Source organism: Glycine soja, chromosome 17 (assembly GCF_004193775.1).
Source record: "Glycine soja cultivar W05 chromosome 17, ASM419377v2, whole genome shotgun sequence".
Lineage (NCBI taxonomy): Eukaryota > Viridiplantae > Streptophyta > Magnoliopsida > Fabales > Fabaceae > Glycine > Glycine soja.
In genome coordinates, this window is record NC_041018.1 from 32,693,212 (window position 1) to 32,714,333 (window position 21,122).

The following is a 21,122-nucleotide window of genomic DNA, read 5'->3' on the forward strand; positions in this document are numbered from 1 at the left end:
CTTAAAATTCATCTAATGAAGGAGCCCAACTAAGCCAGAACACAACCATACCAAAACAATCACCAAAAATATTTTCAACTTGTAACACAACAAACTTACTCGTTCTCCTTTAGTAGACTTTGTGAGTGCTAATACAGAAGGTCCCATTCCATCCTTTTCCATGAATTTCGTCAACTCAAAACCCTTGTTGAGGTCCTTCAACATCACTGCCGCCAGAACAACCTTTCCGTAAGTGACAGTATCGAGTAGAATACCAAAATCGACAACGTCGACAAACACAATGAGGGTTTTCTTGAAGTGTCGAGAATCCACCAGGGTTCAGAGCAAGCATTTGACGGAACGCGTGGAAGGGATAAAATCCTCTTTTTACATGGAAGAGTAAAAGTCAGTGGCTTTGTCAAGCATTTTCGAGACGAAATAGAGCCATAAGAGGGTGTCCAAAAAGTGAGGTTTGGAGACGTGCACGTGGAGTTCAGAGATAGAAAAGAATGCAGTTTTGGTGAGAAGGGATCTGAGGAACCTTCTTTGCTATGATCGTGCGACCGTGGTTTAGTAAGATTTCGAGTTTTTGAACCTTTTGAAGGTGATTCTGGTATTGGGGATCAGATTCATAGAGTGTGAGTGATTGGGAGCAGAAGAAGGAGAAGAAGGAAATTGAATTATTGAAATGCGAATTGGAACGAAGACAGAGAGCAAAACGAGCTCCAAATCCCATTATATGGTGCGGGTGGCGTGAACCCTAATGACGAGGGATTGGGAACACTGGGAAAGTGAAACAAAGAAACAGGAGGGAGAAGAAAAGAGTGGGCAAATTAGGGTTTTTGGAAAAGAGTATTAAAAACACACTCAATTCTAAGACGATGTTTAGAAAACTGTCTTAGAATTAACCTTCTAAGACGGATTTCACAAAACCGTCGTGGTCAAAAACTTCATATTTACAAAATTGTCACTTTTATAGTAGTGATGTATGATGTACATTTAAATAAACATATTCTATTGTATCCATATATTATAATAATAAAATAAAAATTTAAAATAATGAATTATTAGTAACTTATTTTCCCTTTCTTTGCTAATATGAACTTAGATTGTATTACATCATACATTTAATCATGAAATATACAACTATTGTGGTATGATGGTTGAGATTCATGTCAAGAAATTGAGTTCATTTAATAAAATTTTCAATAAACACTTAAAGAAGAAGAAAATAAAATAAATTGGGGAGACAAAAGAAAACACACAGATCCTTAGTTTATGACGCAAATAAGGACAATTTGAGGGCAAACAAATAAGTTGCATTGCAGAGCAATAATTACATGAAATATTTGGTAAAGTCCTGCAACTGCAAGGTGGTAAAGGACCAACCTTCAAATTGAAATGGAAAAACACAATTTCAACCCTCCGCTGCATAAATTAGTTCAATTCAATGTTCTAGATAGGGGAAAAATAAAATATAAACATAAACGAATACAAATAATAAAAATACAATCTTTTTCTTTTCTACAAAACAAAAATGTTATCGAGATCACACTGTTGGTAGAACTTTTCAACATCTGGAGGAACCACATAGAAACCAATTCAACTAGACATGCAAAAAGGAAAGGGGGAAAAAAGAACTAGACAAACAAACATTAGGGTGCAAAAAAAAAAAAACAGATTTGTTTTTATTTTTTAAAAAAGTAAAGGAAAAAAGAAAAAGTAAAATTTGAAATGTAAATTAATAAAAACATAGGTTCATTACCAAGAAAACAATATGTAAAACTCAATAAAAACACATATTAGTAAAAATATAAATTAATTCTTACACAATGTAAAGGAAAATTGCATATGCAATTTTATATGAGCTAATATACTTGGCAGTTAGAAATTACCCCAAATTTTCAACTCTAAACCTCATGTTCTAGGATAATTGACATACTGCAACACATTCTTTAGGAGACAAGTAAGCTTCAAAATTGTACACTGCAGACAAAATTAATAATCTGTGAATGCATAGCAAATACAATCTGCATATACCAAACAAACTGATATCAGCTATATAATCATGCTTTGAAGATTTTCAATGTCTATTAGCCCTTATGAAATATTCAAATTTAACAAAAAGCCAAAATGCATGCCCAATCCAAGTATAAAGAATCTTTCATGATTTCTGTTCTTTGAATGCATGAGGAGAAAAGTGACGGAAACTAGGCATGGAACATGAAGTTAATGGAACATCACATAACCTGAATTCAATTGAGTCTGTTTGCAAAGCTCTAAGGTATCACTATTAGAAAATATGCTTTCTACATCGGTTATTTATGACTTTCAACATTGGTTTTTGAACCGATGTTGAAAGTACCGACGTTGATAGTATTATCGTTAACATCGGTTTTTTAAAAACCGATGTTAACGTAAAATTACCAACATCGGTTATATAAATAACCGATGTTGCTAATATGAATTACACCCAGAAAATGTATATTAATGTTGAAAGTTAACATCGGTTTTTACAAAAAGTCGATGTTAACGAATGTGTTAATGTTGACAGTTAACATCGGTTTTTTCAGAAAACCGATGTTAACGTGGGTTAACATCGGTTGTTTGTAAAAAACCGATGTTAAAGAATGTGTTACTATTGATAGTTAACATCGGTTTTTTAAAAAACCGATGTTAACGAATTTGTTAATGTTGACAGTTAACATCGGTTTTTTCAAAAAACCGATTTTAATCCACGTTAACATCGGTTTTTATAAAAAACCGATGTTAACGAATGTGTTACTATTGACAGTTAACATCGATTTTTTCAAAAAACCGATGTTAACCCACGTTAACCGATGTGAACCGATGTCAACTAAATCCATTTCGAAAACGCTAAATCGCTAAACAACAATCCACTAGCTCATTACCCACAAGTCCACAACACAATTTCAGGTAACGAATAACCAAACGCGAAAATAAGACTAATACCAAGATTCTAACATTAGCAACATATAGTGATTCAATTGCAAACTTGCTAGCAATAACAGCTAAAGACTGCATTACAAGTTACTGCAACATCACTGGCAACTTCCCACACCCAATCCTTGCCATTTCTTTATACTATATCCCTAACAACAAGGGTTTCTCATATCCACATTAGCCTCCAAAACAAAAGAACCTAACAATAAAATAAAAAACCTAGCCCCCAAATCCGTAGAGGGTCCTTCCCTGTCTCTTGAGAGCATAAACCACGTCCATTGCCGTAACGGTCTTTCTCCTAGCATGCTCAGTGTAGGTAACGACGTCACAAATCACGTTCTCCAAAAAGATCATGAGCACGCCACGTGTCTCTTCGTAGATGAGACCACTGATACGCTTCACACCACCCCTACGAGCCAAACGCCGAATCGCGGGCTTAGTGATTCCCTGAATGTTATCGCGCAACACCTTACGGTGTCGTTTCGCTCCTCCCTTTCCCAAACCCTTGCCTCCCTTTCCACGCCCAGACATTCTTGCTCAGAAAAGTTCAGCTAACAACAACAAGTCTCACAATCTACACCGTAAATTCAAACACACAACAATTAAACTAAACCAAAGAGGATTAAGAGTAAGATGAAGAAAGCATGGCAAAATTAGTAGTAATTGGAAATTACCGAGAGGGAAATGGTGAGAACTACGTTTTCTGTACTGGTGGAATGAGAGGGAGATTTTGTTTGTATTTATATATACGTGGTGTTGGGGTTGGGGGACTAGTGCGTGGATCCGTGAGAGGGATTTCGGTGAAGCGTTTTGGAGCATTGATGGATTGTGAATGAACGGTTCAGATGTGAGATAAAGTTGCATGCGGATCGATGACGTGGATGAGAAAATAAAAAAACGTAGTGGCCTCTGTCTTTGGCGCCTGTGCCAGTTTGAACTTTCGAGACCGCTGAATTCTATTCTCAATGCCATAGAGTGCGTGTTTAGAGTTAAATCCAACAAAAATGAAAGTTATAATAATTGCTTTGGAAAGTGTGATACAGCTGAAAACATCTTCAAATGTATCAACTTTTTTTATTGTTTAAGCGATCCTGATAATATCCATTACTTATTTTTACTTTTTTTAGTATAAGCGTTTAATCTCTCTGACCCACTCCAATTATATTTATAATTATTTTATTTATAAATTAATTAAATTTTAAAAATTAAGATATTTATTGAGACTATTATTTTGCAAAATATTTTTTGAAAATACAAAATAATATTGAGTAAATCATTATAATGTTGATTAATTTTCATGGGATATAATCACATTTTTTAAAATATGTATCTTTTTAACGGCATGTATTTAGTATTATGCAAGAATCATATCTTAAATTAATTTTTAGAATTTTTTATAAATAACAATGATTTTATATTTATTCTGAAATATGTCCATTGAAATAAATTATTTTATCGGTCAAAGAGATCTGACTAAAGAATTATTTTTTTTGTCTTTTCTTGGTTGAACAGTTATTATATATTTTGATGTTTAATTTTTACGAATAAAAAAAATTAATCAATCCGACCCTACACTTACTTGGGTAGTAGTCACACACTACATTTGGAAATTTGCGGTAGACCGATCTTTGACAAAAAAAAGTTACGCAAGATTTAAATTTCTATAAAGAAACCATATAATTTTTTTATATCATTCATTAGTTAAAATTTATTATTACTACAATTTTTAGGATAACTAACATGAGAAAAAATTGTACATGATAATTTATTATTAAATATTAGTGTAAAAAATTAAATTATTAACATACACTATTTACTCTTTTTTTTAGTAGCATCCACTGTTTACTCTTAACACAATTAATGCATTTGGTAATAACCAAAATATTAAATTTCACCTCCATTTGTATGTTGGTCATTTAAGCAGTGAAGAAAAAATTTTGCTTAATCAAATGACAAAAAATATGGCGAAGTCTGGTCAAATTTGGTTGATTAAATAATAATAAAATTAAAATTATGAAATTCATTTTAAAAATTTAGTTTAATTTTTAAATGTTTAACTTTTGAATTTATAATTGTTTCTTAATTATTATATTTTTTTAATTAAAATATAATTAATAACGCAATATATGATTTTTTTAAAAATATATAAATAATTAAAAAAAAAGTTTGCATTAACATCGATTTTAACCGATGTTAATGCATACACGTTAACATCGGTTTTTTAAAAACCGATGTTAACGTATAATATGTTAACATCGGTTTTCCAAAAAACCGATGTTAATGCATACACGTTAACATCGATTTTTTAATAACCGATGTTAACTAATGATGTTAACATCAGTTTTTGAAAAACTGATGTTAACGTATGATATGTTAACATCGATTTTCTAAAAAACCGATGTTAATGCATACACGTTAACATCGGTTTTTTAAAAACCGATGTTAACATCATATGTTAACATCGGTTTTTAAAAAACCGATGTTAACGTGTATGCATTAACATCGGTTTTTTGGAAAAACGATGTTAAGAATGATACTTTATTTACAAATATGCCACCGCGTTTAACTTAACATCGGTTGTGTACAAAACCGATGTTAATAAGCCGATGTTAAAAACTGTTTTTTGTAATAGTGTATTGAAAGAGATGAGTTCTCCTACTTTGCCTTGACCATATCATGATTAGCAATACTGATGCCCCTACAATAACAGGACATTAAGTGTTATATGCAAGAAAAGAAAATAAGTATAAACTTTTGTGAAGCGTGTTTAGAAATGTTTGGGTGCTGCAAAATTGATCACAGATGAAAACAATTGTTTTATAATAAAATTATATGTATGGTTAGATCAAGGACCAAAATACATGAATGAATCTTTTTCAATATTAGTAGTTACGAAAAGAATGAAAATGTCAATACATACATTTATACAAACACAAATTTATATTAGTATTAGTAATTTAAATTTATTAACAAAATCAAGCCACAATAATAGTACACTACAATCTAGCATACAACACCTGTGAAGCAAGTAATCTTCAAATCAAATCAAAATAAACTCACTCTTGTGATTAGTCTGTCACTAAACATATCCTCCCCTCCCCAAATTATTTTACTTGGAACTAAATTTTCATTATTTTTCTATTGATAATAATAAATAAATAAATAAATAAAAGATTAATAATTATTATTTGCATGGGAATTCTTGGGAATGTGTTACTTGTTTATAGTTGTGAAATACTATAAGAAAAATTAGGGGGAAATAACTTGAGTCCCCAATTCATCTCTTATGCTATATGTGAATCTATTAGTAAACAAAGTAGCTCTAGGAATTTAGTAGTGTTGATTGTTAATTGTTATAAGAATGAATTACCTAGTTCCACAAGCCACACAGTGTCCACCTGGAAGGAAGAAGCTGTCCCTTGGAGCATCAAAGCAAATAGCACAAAGACACCGTGTATTATTACTGGTTTCACCATCACCTAAAATCTTCCCATCAATGGGGCATCTTGAAAAAAAGTCAAGATCCTCCTCATCTTGTGGCAAGGACTCATATGATGAACCCCAGCTTGAAAGATCATCATCTTTGTGAGAGAAAGCAAATTGGTTCTCTGAGGAGTTGTTCCCTCAAATCTAACTCCTGCTCTATCTTCATGAGCACACTGAAGTTGGTTCAAAAAGTTGAAGGCCTCAAACACAAGCAAAGTCAATCCACCTGTAGAAACATAAAGCATAAATAGTGGATATAAGGTCATTTGAGATTAATACAACTAGTAAAAGGTTGACTATGTAAGGAGTTTACCAATGCCAAAAATATAGGTCATCCATCTTGGTCTATAGGATGGTTTGACATACCACTCATTGGATGCATTCTGAATCAAAGAAAAGTTACATGAATAAGTTGTAAACTGAAATATATTCATATCTTTAGTTGAGAATATAAAGAATAAGCATTTCACAAGGTCATAGGGAATTCGATTTTTCTTGGTAGAGGGAAAAAGCACAGGATTTTCAAGCTTCCGACTTCTATTATAAACCAAAAAGCAATGCTAGGTTGCATCATTAATAATTTTATGTCTCATTTATGATTTTTATTTTGTAAGGATGGCAATTTCTTTGAAGCTAGTATATGGTAATAATCTTGCATGTTGTGGACCAAGAGTAACTAAGACTACACACTACTAAAAAATGACTTTTTACGACGATTCTTAAGACCTTTTAACGACAGATTTCGATTGTCTTTGAAATCCACATCGTGAAAAATCAATACTTTTCACGACGGTTTTTAAACAATCTTAGAAGGATACAATTTTCAAGACAATTTTCTCTCAAAACCGTCTTAGAAATTGTTTTTTTTTAAATATAAAAAATGGATGTTTCTAAGACGACTTCTATGAAAAACCATCTTAGAAAGTGGACCTTCTAAGGCGGTTTTTCAGATAACTGTCTTAAAATATTTTTTTAAAAAAAAATTAAAATAAAAAATTTGATAATTCTAAGATGATTTTTCAAAGAATCGTCTTAAAATTTTTTTTTAAAAAAATTGAGGATTCTAAGATGGTTTTCTGAAAAAACCGTCTTAGAAAGTATATTTTCTAAGACAGTTTTTCAAAAAACCATGTCAACATGTCTTTTATTAAAAAAAATTGAAAACTTTGAGAATTCTAAGACGATTTTTCAAAGAACCGTCTTAGAATGTGTTTAAAAAAAATTAAAAATAATAAATTATCAGATCATGAGGAATGTTTCTAAAGAACTACAAAATGATTGCATATTTGTATAAATTACTAGTTTTTGTTAGCAAAGGAGCGTTATTGGGTCAACAATTCACATTTTATGCATTGTTGATCAGTTACCTAAATCTCAAAATATACCTTCAAAATTATCAAGAAAACACATTCAATAACTCAAGAAAAAGTAACAATAAATGATTATATCATAATGATTAACAATATGCTTATTGAGGAAAATAATCTTTGTGCAAGCACATAAATACAACAATGAATTAGCAAGAAGACAATTAAGCACCTTGTAGGAAACAACTTCTTTAAGTGTTTTGTAGAAATATGTATTGAAAAAATGGTAGTCAAATAACAATCTATTTGTCAATAATGCTTATTGTTGCAAATATCTAGGGAATTGAAAATGTCATAAGTAGATAATTCAGAAACTAAACATGGAAAATATATCCAAGGACTATTACTATACATTTTATCCAAGTAGACAAAAAACCATCAAGGCTTACACAAAAGTTCACTTGGTTTGCAGTGAGTACGAATGTCAAATGGGTTAACCCAATCTACCAAAAAATGGGTTAGATTGGGTTAAACCTGTTTTTTAAGATTGCATTGACTGCAACCCACCCCTTGACCCATTAGGTGTAAGTGTATATGAGTAGTGTATATGAGTAACTCAAGCTCAAACTCAAGCTTTGATAAAGGGAAAGAAAATAATCAATGTATAAATGAACCAAACAAGTCAAACTCAAGCTTCATACTTTTAACAAGCCAAGTACAAGTTTTAAATTTACTTCATTTTAAATAAATGACCAAAACTTAGCATCTTCTACTTTTGCAAACCAAGCATCAACTTTAATTTCTTGGCTTGACTTGATACTTTGACAATGCCCTTAACAATATACATTACTCCAATTTGATTGAACTTAAGTGTTAATATTACATGTAATATAATTTCACTTGCACACACCGAAAAAAACTCATTGACCAAATGGCAGCACCTGATATTACTTCTAGAATATAAGGTTTATTTGCAAAGTTACCATTTCAATGCATCTTATCCTAAAGACTGCTTTCAACATCACACACACACACACACACACAAATTAATCAAAACAATTTACCTTGCAAGTGAAATCTGAAAATCTTGTTTGAAACTCATCATTATGTTACAACTATTTCCAAGTTCTATGATTTTCCATCCCCCCCCCCCCCCCACCTTAAAAGATTTAAAAAATATATATAATTTACATCCTTATATGTACTCATGCACATGAAAATTACCTAGTCAACCAAAACAAATTACAAAGAAAAAAAATACCTTCTCATCATCCATGGTTTGTACACAAGCAAGGTTGGGAACAACAGTTGTGAAATATGAAACAAAACCTATAAGAATCTTGACTTCGCCTCAACACTGAGCCCAAATTAATAATGTTGTAAATATGAACATAGAACAGAATTCCCAAAATTCATAAATTAGAAAAAAGTGTGGTCATGTTTCTAAATCAAAGAAGTATTTTTAAACTCTTAATTGAAGGAAATTAAAAGAATAACAAGTAAACAACATCATAGAAATATAGGTAAGAGGCTTGACTTTGTTGCTCTGCAAATTGCCGATTAAATGTGATTCGATGTCATTGGGAAACTGCAATTGAGAAAGGAAATGTAAGCATTGATTAGTGAATACAAAAAGCAAGAGATGAATAATGAGATTGAAGTTTGAAGTAAGTAACCTCCCAAATGGGTATACTGAAAACAAAACACCACAAGCACACGCTCCTTTTCTTTTCTTAGTATTTCACCTACCACTACCTCAAACAACACAAACTTGATCTACAAACGTTGCGCCGACCAAAAGATGCAAGGTCAATACTCCCAGAACGTCAAAACACTCTTAGATTCCCTAATGTCGGTGTCAGCACAGAAGAGCTTCACCGCGACTACACCAAATGCACTCACGAGAGCGTACCAATGCAGAGGGGACTTGTCCAACTCTGAATGCTACAACTACATCAACAAGATTCCAAACATGTTGGGGCACCTCTGCAGCGATGATGATGTGGTGGCGGCATGGGTGCAGCTAAGCAAGTGCTACCTTCGGTACGAGGTGGTCGAGTTCAAGGTCGTCCCGGCTACACAACTATTGTACAAGGTGTGCAGGGCCCGCAAGGTGATCAACGGGGGAGGGTTCAAGGCAAGGAGGGACGTGACATTTGGGATGGCGGAGAATGGTGTGTAGAACAACATAAATTTGTTCTACATGGGAAATTACCAATGCCTCTATGTGTTGGGGCAGTGTAAGGGTAGTTTGGGAAATGTAGATTATGGAGGTTGTATCAAGAGTGTTGCGGAATTGGCTTTGTCTTGCTCGCAACCACTACATAAATCTATTCAACACTCCGCCCAGAGTGCTCGATTGCCTGCTTGAACGTGCTCCAACACCGCCTTTAGTAGCATCGATGGTGACAATATTGCCATTTGCCTCACTCACCACCGATCTTCCGCGTATATAAACCATATTGGGAAATGGAAAATGTTGCCATGGGCCCCAACTACTCGATTAAGATTCGCAAGTAGAAGGGAAAGTTGCAAACCCTAACTTTTCTCTGATTGGGATCAAAAGCCAAATGTGATAGATCTATGTGATGACGAGGCCGAGAAAAATGGACAGTGATGGCAAAGGGAAATGAAGATGATGGCACACGAAGGCGAGGGCATGAGCACGAGAGGCAGTGGCAAGAGTACGAGAGGTTCAAATTAAGAAAGATGAGCATGAGAGTCAAGAAGATGAGCGGGTTTTATGTTGAAATTAGAATTCTCCAACAATGACATTTTTTCTAGAAAATCATCATTGAACACAATAAATAAAGATGGTTTTGTTAAAACCGACATCGCCAATTTCATTTTAATCACGATACTGCCACCACATTTTTTTCGATGATAGTTTTTCAGGAACTGTTGTCAATGGAGCGTCGTGGAATGCTACTATTTTAGTAATGGCAACACTTCCATTAGGAAAGAAAAGATTCAACCTACATGGACCATTAGTAAGAGCACATTTGTAGTAAGCATTCGTTGTAGGGATTTTCTTCCTGCACCCAACATATTTCGAGAACCCATCTAGGGCTCAAACTTATAACTTTCATGTTATTAGCTCGACACTCTAACCAACTGAACTAATAAACGAATCATGTTAAAAAATAATTAATGTCACTGTATATAACACTAAAGTTTCTAATGTATATTTAATACACATATAAGTTTACATAATAAATTTTGTAATAATTCATTTTGATCTAATAATGTATTTTTAACATATATAAATTTTAAATAAAAACTATGAGTTTGTTAGTTAATAACATATAAGCTCACATTGAAATCATAATAATGAAAGAAAAAAAAAACTGACTCCGATGTATGAGAAGTATTAACTAACAAAATCTAGTAAGATTAATTGTATCAAACCCCAGCTTTCCCACACTCAGAACACTCTGGTCCAAAATTATCATTACTATAACACCATTTTAATATGTAACAAGGCCTTTTCTGAAACAATAACAATGTCCAAATACAGTACTAATTTAAGGTGTGACGATTACTTCAATCGAATTGAAATGAATGTGTTCAAAATTCAAATTATGAGAATTTTGGGAAAAAAGATGTAAATCGAGAAAGTAAACTTCGAATAATTAATATTATGATATGATGTGTAAAAGTAACACTAACCTAATATGTTCTAAGTTGGCTTCTCTATTTTAAGTTTTGCGAGATCTTTGTTTATTTTCCGGTCAAGCAAGCAAAGATATATCAGATTAGATTTAACACACCTAGACAGTAGACACAAATCTCTAAAAATGCAAGATGAAGTATAAGGGACAACTCTGCGTCATGTTCTAATGTTCAAGTTTAACAACCAAATATTCAAAGGTTTTCAAGCATGTAAGTCCAAGTCTATATTGAAGACATGATGAAATCCACAGGATAAGTCACACCATGCCATCACAACTTAAGTTTTAGTTCATATATTATAATCTCTAAATATGTTTTGTTACTTTGTTTAACAAGAGATTTTGTCAATTAATACCAATTTTATCTATTTTTTAACAAAAAACTTTGTTTGAAGATCCTAATGGGAAAAATAACACACCATGCCCTCCCTTCAGTCATTGCTAAAGAACCTATAATTGTTATGCCCACCAGAGCAAGTATAGTATAGGTTTATAGAAATACCTCCGCATCTTCATCCAAATTACCCAATGCAACATAATAGCTAGGTGACGAAAGTATGTCATGTGTAATCATACCAATTCCTATAAAGAAACATAGCAACATTAGTATAGGATTGACATAAACACAATTTTTTTTTTGTGTCTTACCATGGATCACATTCCATGATAGAGTTGTATTAGGTTCTGTTGGGTCCTCCAACCAATAAGTGAGGCTCCTGTCCCTTGAAAGTAAGGCCATCAGAATAACATGTTCACTAAATGATAATGTATATGCTTGAGTTTCATGATAACTAAAATCAGGGATGTTAAATGGCAGGTCATGTGCAAGTTCTATGTTTCTTATTCTTTTTAATTTTTATAGGATCTCACTTATTAATGTTACATCCAAAGAAACACATAGAACTTGCACATAACCTTGTGATTTGAAATTTGAAAAGGTGAGAGGATAAATTCCCATGTAAGAGATATATAGATGTATGTGGTGTAGAAACCATGTACATACCTTATGAAATTACAAGGGAAATAGAAGAGCTCCTAGAGCTCACATGAAACAAAATATTTACTGAAGACCCACTATTAAGATAATGTTTCCATTCCTGTGGAAGACATAACAAGAGTAGTATCAGTTTCTTTTGCAATATCTGAATTTAAAACAGTGTAGTATTACTAGCATTTCTCTTAACTTAAAACTTAGAAAGGAAAAAGAAGAAAAACACATATATACAAATATACTTGCCTTGTATGAGCCAGAGGAAATAGACACATTACAACTTTTTCCCCAAGTGGTAACAACTTCACGTGGGGGATACTGATATGTTCCATAAACATTGGGTCCAGGTTCAGCACTAATTTAAGTTTTCTACCTTATGCAAAAAAAAAAAAATCCATTTTACAAAAGACTCTCACTAACTACAAATCTAAACACAGACAAATAAAAATAACAATGATTACTGACCGATGCGAAGGGTAAGCTTTTCGATGCAAAGGGTACAACCATTCATAAATATCGCATCAGTAGGGTAGGCATTTCATCAAACAAAATTAGTGCACCACAAAAATGGTTTTCCTGAGAACCATAACCCCACAAAATGGTCTCAATCTAGTGCACAAGCTTCAGGTCAATGAAATTGTAGACTAATATCTTCTACTCGATGACGACAATTATGCAGTCGCGGTGGAGCCTGACGTTGCGGACGACAACGCAGAAGAAGAGTTTATCGATGTAGCGACTCTGGTGGTCATCCCAGATCATGGCCATGTTGGTGCCTATTGCGGATGGAGCCTGTTGACAATGAGATGGTCGTAAATCGAGTTCCGTAGCGGATGACGGCGGCACACGGTGGCCAAAAATCACCTCACAGCAGCAGAGACTAAAACTAGAGGGGTTTTGTTGCAAACATGGAGAGGATGTGATTGATGGAAGTGGTTTCTTGGTTCACGACCAGAGTTGGTTGGAAAAAGGAAGGGAAAAAATGTTAGGTTTATGAAAGAACATAAAGAGAGAACCAAAGGAAGGTTGAACATCATTGTTGTGGTTGTGGCAAGCATTTTGCTACCATAGCCCTCGGATTAGACAACGACAAAGCGGGAGTAGTGAAGTTTGTCTGTCATGGGGGTGCTAGAGAAGAAGGAGAGGTCGGCAAGACAGAGGGAAGCGAGGAGGGAAGGGGGTATACTGTGGTTGGTGACATGGAAGGCGCCCTAGTGGGAGCAAGAACATGCAAGGGGATCTTGATCGAGGTAGAGAGGGAGTCAGAGAGTGAGAAATGAGAGAGGAGATGGAGAGATAAAAATTAAAAACACTAACTTCTAAGACGATTTTACGAAAACCGTCTTGGAATGGCAAGATGATTTTCACAAAATTATCACCACGTGATATTCTAAGACAATTTTCCATAACCATCTTACAATGTGTGTCATAAAAAATAATTTTTTAGTAGTGTAAACACTTTTCACAATGCTGAAACTTGAGACTCTGATGGAGGTGGCCACTATGTTTGCTTTGCTTATGGTATAGGAACGCAGAACAACAACGAGCACGAGCATATTTTTTTATAAAAGAAAATGGAAAGAGAAGTACAAATGGATCATGTGACCCATGTTTTTAAATTAATTGTTGTGAATCATTGGATTGAAACAAAATAAACGATCAATATTAGGAGTAATTCCTTTCACTTACTCATGGAATAAGTGGATCCTCCTCACTATTTATATAAATAATATATATGTACATTAATGAAATTAAATTTTAAAATATTTAGTAGCATATTAAATATAACTATGTTAAAACTAAAGAAGATATTTAATTATTTTTTAATTGAACAGATGTTGTCTTATAAAATATTAAACCTATTAAAATCTTTTTTGATTTGTTCTTGCTCCAAGTTATAATAGTGATGCTATACTGGTCGAGACAAAGTCCTCCCAGAACTAAGTGTCTTAAGGATGACAAATCACTATGAAGTTAAACCGAAGTAACTGAACTTAGCTAGTGATGATTTCTTTAAGTGTTCTTATTATGACATGACATATTTAGAAGCATAATAGATATGTGAAACATAAGCCTACAATGGAAACTTTTCCATGACATAAATTCTACAACAAGAAGTAGGACTACTAGAAGGAGATCTATTGAGAAGCTGGAAAGGTAGTCGTGATTTCCAGTTTAGAGTGTAGATTTCCAAAGTTGTATATGGTCAGAGACATGATGTTGAGGATAACTTGAATTAAGGGATAGATATTAGAAGTTACATGACTTGAAGATCATTAAAAGTTGCGTTGCAGTTGAAACATGAAGACAAACATGTCTCATGGTCCAAAAGTCATAGGAACTAAGGTAGACAAATGCAATAACAACACTTCTCTATAAGACTTACTGCAGAAACAATCTCTAAAAATCTTCCCATTATTCAAAATTTGAATTCATATGGCAACCACTAAGATCATAGGTAGCATAAATGGATCTATCTCAACAAATCCTTCAATGACAATAAGCTTCAAGTTGTCTGACACTGGAGCAAAAGCAAAGATGAAGTAGACAACCCATTAAAGTTGTATGATAGAGGTTGAATCTGTAGAATAGTTATGCTGCATTTGAATTCATTCTCCAATGACCAATACAACAACTAGCTCCTAATCAAGTATATAATTTGATCAAATTTCAAGAAGCAACTTGCAAGGAAGATTGTCAAAATAGAGGATAAAAGTTAGTTGATAAACCCTTCATAAGGAACTTCTTAGCCGAAAACACTCTAGGTGAAAGCCATCATAGTGCCTAAATTTATTGTGTTTTGTACACCTTTCCCTTGGTGTGAAGAGACCATAGTAGGTTGTTGTGGTAGGTTTCTATGTGTAGCCAATAATAAATGTTGTTGTAGAGAACTTAGGAAGAACAGTCAGGTGACTACTGCTTCTGAAGTTCTGTGAACACAACATGTGACAGTGTGAGTGTCCAGTGGTAGTTGCTACTGAAAAGAACTAAGGAGAACATAGTTGAATAATTTATGCTTATTAAGGAAGTTAATTAATTTAATTATTAACATCAAATTTGTTTATAATTACAACATTTTTAAAAATTTACCGTTAACTTTAGTGGAATCTATTTTTTTTTTCAATCTCTATAGAAAACGAAAAGAGTCAATTCATAGTATTTTAGTAAAAAAATAATTAGTTTTTTCAAAAGTATCACTGTCTTATAAATAAGGACAGAGGAAGTACGTAATTTTACAACATAATATCAAAATAATCAAAATTAATATTTAATTATTAAAATGATTTATTAAATAGCATGTTATTAATTAATATAAAAATTATTTTTTAATTGTCAAAATTGTTTATTTAATATCATTAATGTGAGAAATTTAATATTTTATTAAATGAAATTGTTAAAAAAAATACTTCTACACTCAACTAAAAATCACAATTCTGACATGTCAGAATAATGTTTTCCAACTTTATCCGCCTCACATTTTCTCTCATCTTAGAAAATAACATTATCAAAACCGAATGATTCTACAAATTTATTTATATATGTAGATATAGATTGACCACACTATTTTATTCTACTTAATAAAAATTGACAAATTATAAAAAAAATGTCAACGGAAATGAACACTATTAATATTAAGGCTAAAATAATTTTAGTTCTATTTTTTATAATATGTAATTTTAGTTCATTCATTTTAAAATACAAATATTTAAGTTATGTTTGGTAAAATTAACTAAAATGTTAATTTAAAATTGAAAAATTAACTTATTAAATTTAAGTGTTTGATAAAATTATTTGTTAAAGTAGATAGAAAAAGTAAAATGAAAAAAATGAACATATTTCTATGATAATTTTATAAAAATTTCAATTTTATTTATAGATAAATAATTTTCATTACATTTTTAGTTTCAATTATTATATTTTTCATATTATATATTTTACTATGAATCTTAAAATGTTTTTAATCAAGTTTAAAATAAAGTAAAAAAATACATTTAAGTAGACAATATACTTTTATTATATTAATTAGCATAATAGTTAAAATAAATCATATAATGTAAAATTATTAAAAAATAATAATAAATTAAAATAAAAAAAAGCTAACATTTATTATTGTAAATTTCATGAATTATAATGTTCAAATAATAAATTAAATATTATAATAGTACAATGGTAAAAATAAAATAGTATATTAATACAAAAAATAAGTAGGTGGAATAAGTGAAAAAAAATAATTCATTTTTTATTCAAAAATGGTAATAAAAAATTTAATTAATATTTTAAATATAAAAAAGAAAAAATATAAAAAGATAGAAACTAACATTTCAAAAAATAATACTTCAAATAACGTTTCAAAAAATATTAAAAATTATTAAAAAAAATATTTTGTGAAACAAATTTTTTAACTAATAAAAAAATAAAAATTAACTAAAATGACTTTCTGAACAAAAGTTTTGTCTCCCAATTTTTTAAAATAAGCTATTTTAGTACCACCCTCCAAATTAAGATGTTGAGACATTGATAGTTAATTTTTTTAATGTTGACTTTCACATAACACACTGACTTGGCACGGTAATTTTTTTTTTTTAATTTCCTTATTTATTATTTTTTCTATTTAAATTTTTTACTTAAACAAAAAATCCTAATCACCTTAAAATAAACAAATAATATAGTGTTGCATTCCTAAAATTGTGCCATGTAAGAGTCAATGTTAAAAAATTAACGGTCAAAGTCATCATTTCAAGGGTGAAACTAAAATCATTGGTTTTGCAAATGTAAGACTTATTATATATATTTTATAATGAAAGAACAAAATTACCGATTGCAAAAAATTATAGAACCAAAATTATATTTTAAGTTAATATTAAAAGTCATAGAAAGATCAATTTAATTTGACATAATTGTCTTTAATTTTCTTTGACATAATTACTTAGAATTATCACAGTAAAACTTTTTAAAATTTAAAAAATAAAATGAAAACAAAAAAAATAAAATAAATAACATCTTTTGGATGTTATAAGAATTCAAATTCAGTCCCTTATTTGATTGTCTTAGACAATTGTCATACAGACCAAAAATGTTAAAATAAATTAACATAATTTAGGCATCTCTAGATAAAAGATAAAAGGTGATAACAAGATTGATAGATAACTGAATTCCTTAAACATATTTATAAGGATTCATTGCTTGATTGTGTGTATGGTTGAAGAATATTTTATTCCAAGAGTCAAAATTTACCAATAATCTTTATTTTTTGAGAGTTAATCTCATGACTTTATGCTTTGAGCATACCTTATTTCTAGAAAAAAGAGGTAATACTTCATTTAATAAATAATCCATCGTAAAAAAAAACATGATAAATTGTATGGAAAAAGAGTGCATGAAGAAGTAGAGAAAAAAAGTGCCTAGAAAATATCTTGTCATTTCTCAACGGTATATATAACCTGCAAATCTTATTTATTTAGCACTCACTCCCGTAAGTGTTACACCTACAACACAATTCACAACCAAAGAGTGAATCTCACACCTAAACTTATATTCCATGGCAAACCAAAACCCTTCAATTCCAATCTCAACCCATGAAACAACCCAAACCACTTCAACCACACGTTTCTCATTCAAAGTGATCTTACAGAAAGTGAAAACCAACTTGGTTTTACGTTCAAAATGGGGTGAACTCAACGGTGCCATGGGTGACCTTGGCACCTTCATACCAATAACCCTATCCCTCACACTTTCAAGGGACCTTAACCTTGGCACCACATTGATCTTCACAGGCATCTACAACATCATCACTGGTGCTATTTATGGTGTCCCTATGCCTGTCCAGCCCATGAAATCCATCGCCGCCGAGGCCTTATCGGACTCCGGCTTTGGTGTGGCGGAGATCATGGCCGCCGGTATCTTAACCGGCGTGGTTTTGTTTCTTCTGGGTGTTACAAGGTTGATGCAGCTTGTGTACACGTTGATTCCTTTGTGTGTTGTGAGGGGAATTCAACTAGCACAAGGTTTGTCTTTTGCTTTCACAGCTGTTAAGTATGTGAGAAAAATTCAGGACTTGCCAAAGTCTAGGGCTTTGGGTGATAGGCATTGGTTTGGGCTTGATGGGTTGGTTTTGGCTATAGTTTGTTTATGTTTTATTGTTATTGTGAGTGGTGCTGGTGAGAAGGATCAATGTGATGGTGAAAGTGAAAGTTTGGGTAAGAGGGTTGAGGAAGCAAGAAACATGAGAAAAAATAGAGTGAGGAGGCTTGTTTTCTCACTACCTTCTGCTTTCATTGTTTTTATGTTGGGTGTTGTTTTGGCCTTTATAAGAAGGCCTAAAGTGGTGCATGAAGTAAAGTTTGGACCTTCCTCTATGGAGGTAGTGAAGTTCTCTAAGCATGCATGGAAGAAAGGTTTTGTGAAGGGCACAATTCCTCAGCTCCCATTGTCAATTCTAAACTCAGTGATAGCTGTTTGCAAGTTGTCAAAGGATTTGTTCCCAGAGAGGGAATTTTCTGCCACTTCACTTTCAGTGAGTGTAGGGTTGATGAATTTGGTTGGTAGTTGGTTTGGTGCAATGCCATGTTGCCATGGTGCTGGTGGACTTGCAGGACAATACAAATTTGGTGGAAGGAGTGGTGGGTGTGTGGCACTTCTTGGTGTTGCCAAATTGGTGTTGGGTTTGGTGTTGGGAACTTCTTTGGCACACATTTTAAGGCAGTTTCCAGTGGGGATCTTGGGGGTGTTGCTACTGTCTGCTGGAATTGAATTGGCCACTTGCTGTAGGGACATTAGAACCAAAGAAGATTCCTTTGTGATGCTTGTTTGCACCGCTTTTTCTCTTGTGGGATCAAGTGCAGCTCTTGGCTTTTCGTGTGGAATGGCTGTTTATGTGCTTATTAAGCTTAGGAGTTGGACAATTAATGATAAACCATTTTCTACCATATGGGTGCATAAAAGCTCCGAGCAACTCTGAAGAAATTAAAAATTAAAGGAGCATATATAGTGTAGGTATTTTATAGGAAAAGTATTTATGGACACCCATTTGCTATTGTAGACCTTGCGAGAGAGAGATAAAAGAGAGAAAGACATTGATATTATTATGTGACATGATGAGAGACATGAAGACAAATTATGTGTGTTGGTTAGGGGTTTAAAAATGTAAGTGTTTATGTATTATTATTCGCTTCTTGTTGCTTTTTATTATGTTGTTTTCCGGTGTAATTGTAACGACTAAATAAATAAATCAGCATGGATGAGTTTCAAGAATGATGTTATTCTAAAGTGTGTTTTTTTCTAGATTTATTTAAAATTTCTTTTGCTCTGTCATGAAGCTAAATGAGGTTTCGTTAGGGGACTTGATGCTGTATAGTGAATTAGCAGGAACTTAAAGAAGTTACGGGTTTTTTCTCCTTGTCAATAAGTACAAATCATGTATGTAACGCTTAATTACAATTTACTATATAAAAGAAGTTGCTTCAGTTACAGAATCTGTTTCAAGAATGCTTTGTTGGATGGAGAATGGACATTTTATCAATGTCAATGGAAGAATTTTTATTTGCTTTCATGATAAAAGAAAAAAAAACAACAAAAGGAATATAACATTCCAATTTGAGCTGCAGTTAAAACAAAAAATTCCAATTTGAGCTAATGCGATCACCTTTTCGAATAAAATTGAAGATTGGATGCTCGAATATATAGAATTTGTATTTTGAAAAGGCTTGCAAATTAATTAGCATTAACTTTGGGGCAAGATGCCGTTCCAACTTTTGAAATTCGCCCCATAACCATAAGGAATTAACCACTACCAGTAGTGTTATTTTCTTTATCTTTCACCTTTCCACTTGTTTGCTTCAACTTTCAACTCTAAATTATTGTCAAAGCTAACTAAAAGTTGTTTTCATCTTATTGGTTGTCAGTGATCAAGAGAAGATCAGGCTAAACAATTTTTTTCCACACGTCAATTCTCTCACCAAAATAACCCTCTAACCTGTTGAGCTAGTGCTGATGAAGAATAAGAATAGATAAAAAATTCATGATAAGACTAGCAATGGAATATGTTACGAATGAATATAATCGTTTTAAAAATTAAGGATGGCTTATCTTCCACTCAGCCGTAGAGTTCTGTTCATCCACTTTATGTCCAAAGTTGCAAAAATAAAACTATTAACAACAAACACTATATATATATATATATATATATATATATATATATATATATATATATATATATATATATATATATATATATATATATATATATATATATGATCTTTAGCAATATATTATTGTTTTATCCAATGTTGTAAATTTTTTTGAGAATATTTAAAAAATATGAATAAATATTATTAATATATTTTTGTGTGTATACAATATTTAATAAAATGTCATGAAAACATATTAATAATATTTATTCATATTTAAAAATATTTTTTAAATATTAATAAAAAAATTTAACAACACTAAGTGTTAGACATAAAAAAAAAATTCTAAAAGATTATATGATAGAAAAAAAAGGGTAAGAATATCCCAAAATATGCGTTCAACCATGTTTCATTAGAATTTAGAAATCAGTAACGATAAATGTACGGTTAGGAATTCTCTACCTAGCGTCAAAGAGATGATAATAAATAGGACTTAGATAACTATAGTATTTGGTGCTTTTGTTCCGTCTACCCTACTTTGCAATTTAATTTTTAATCTACATTGTTTGAGATTTTATGCTGAAAACTCATGAATTTA

At 31.9% G+C, this 21,122-nt stretch overlaps 2 protein-coding genes and 1 pseudogene across 2 annotated transcripts; 2 read left to right on the forward strand and 1 right to left on the reverse strand.

Annotated features, from left to right (window-relative positions):
- Positions 1-2,841: 2,841 nt before the first annotated feature.
- Positions 2,842-3,652, reverse strand: LOC114393009 (histone H4-like). The gene is made up of 2 exons (XM_028354266.1): positions 3,618-3,652; positions 2,842-3,517 (listed from the first exon to the last, which is right to left on the reverse strand). Exon 2 carries the CDS (start codon positions 3,472-3,474, stop codon positions 3,163-3,165), a length of 312 nt encoding a protein of 103 aa, XP_028210067.1. The 5' UTR covers positions 3,475-3,517; positions 3,618-3,652; the 3' UTR covers positions 2,842-3,162.
- A 2,652-nt stretch (positions 3,653-6,304) lies between these two features.
- On the forward strand, positions 6,305-10,107 carry LOC114391658 (annotated as a pseudogene).
- A 7,701-nt stretch (positions 10,108-17,808) lies between these two features.
- On the forward strand, positions 17,809-19,649 carry LOC114392664 (molybdate transporter 1-like). The gene has a single exon (XM_028353873.1). The coding sequence runs from the start codon at positions 17,938-17,940 to the stop codon at positions 19,354-19,356; it is 1,419 nt and encodes a 472-aa protein (XP_028209674.1). The 5' UTR covers positions 17,809-17,937; the 3' UTR covers positions 19,357-19,649.
- The last annotated feature ends 1,473 nt before the right edge of the window (positions 19,650-21,122 follow it).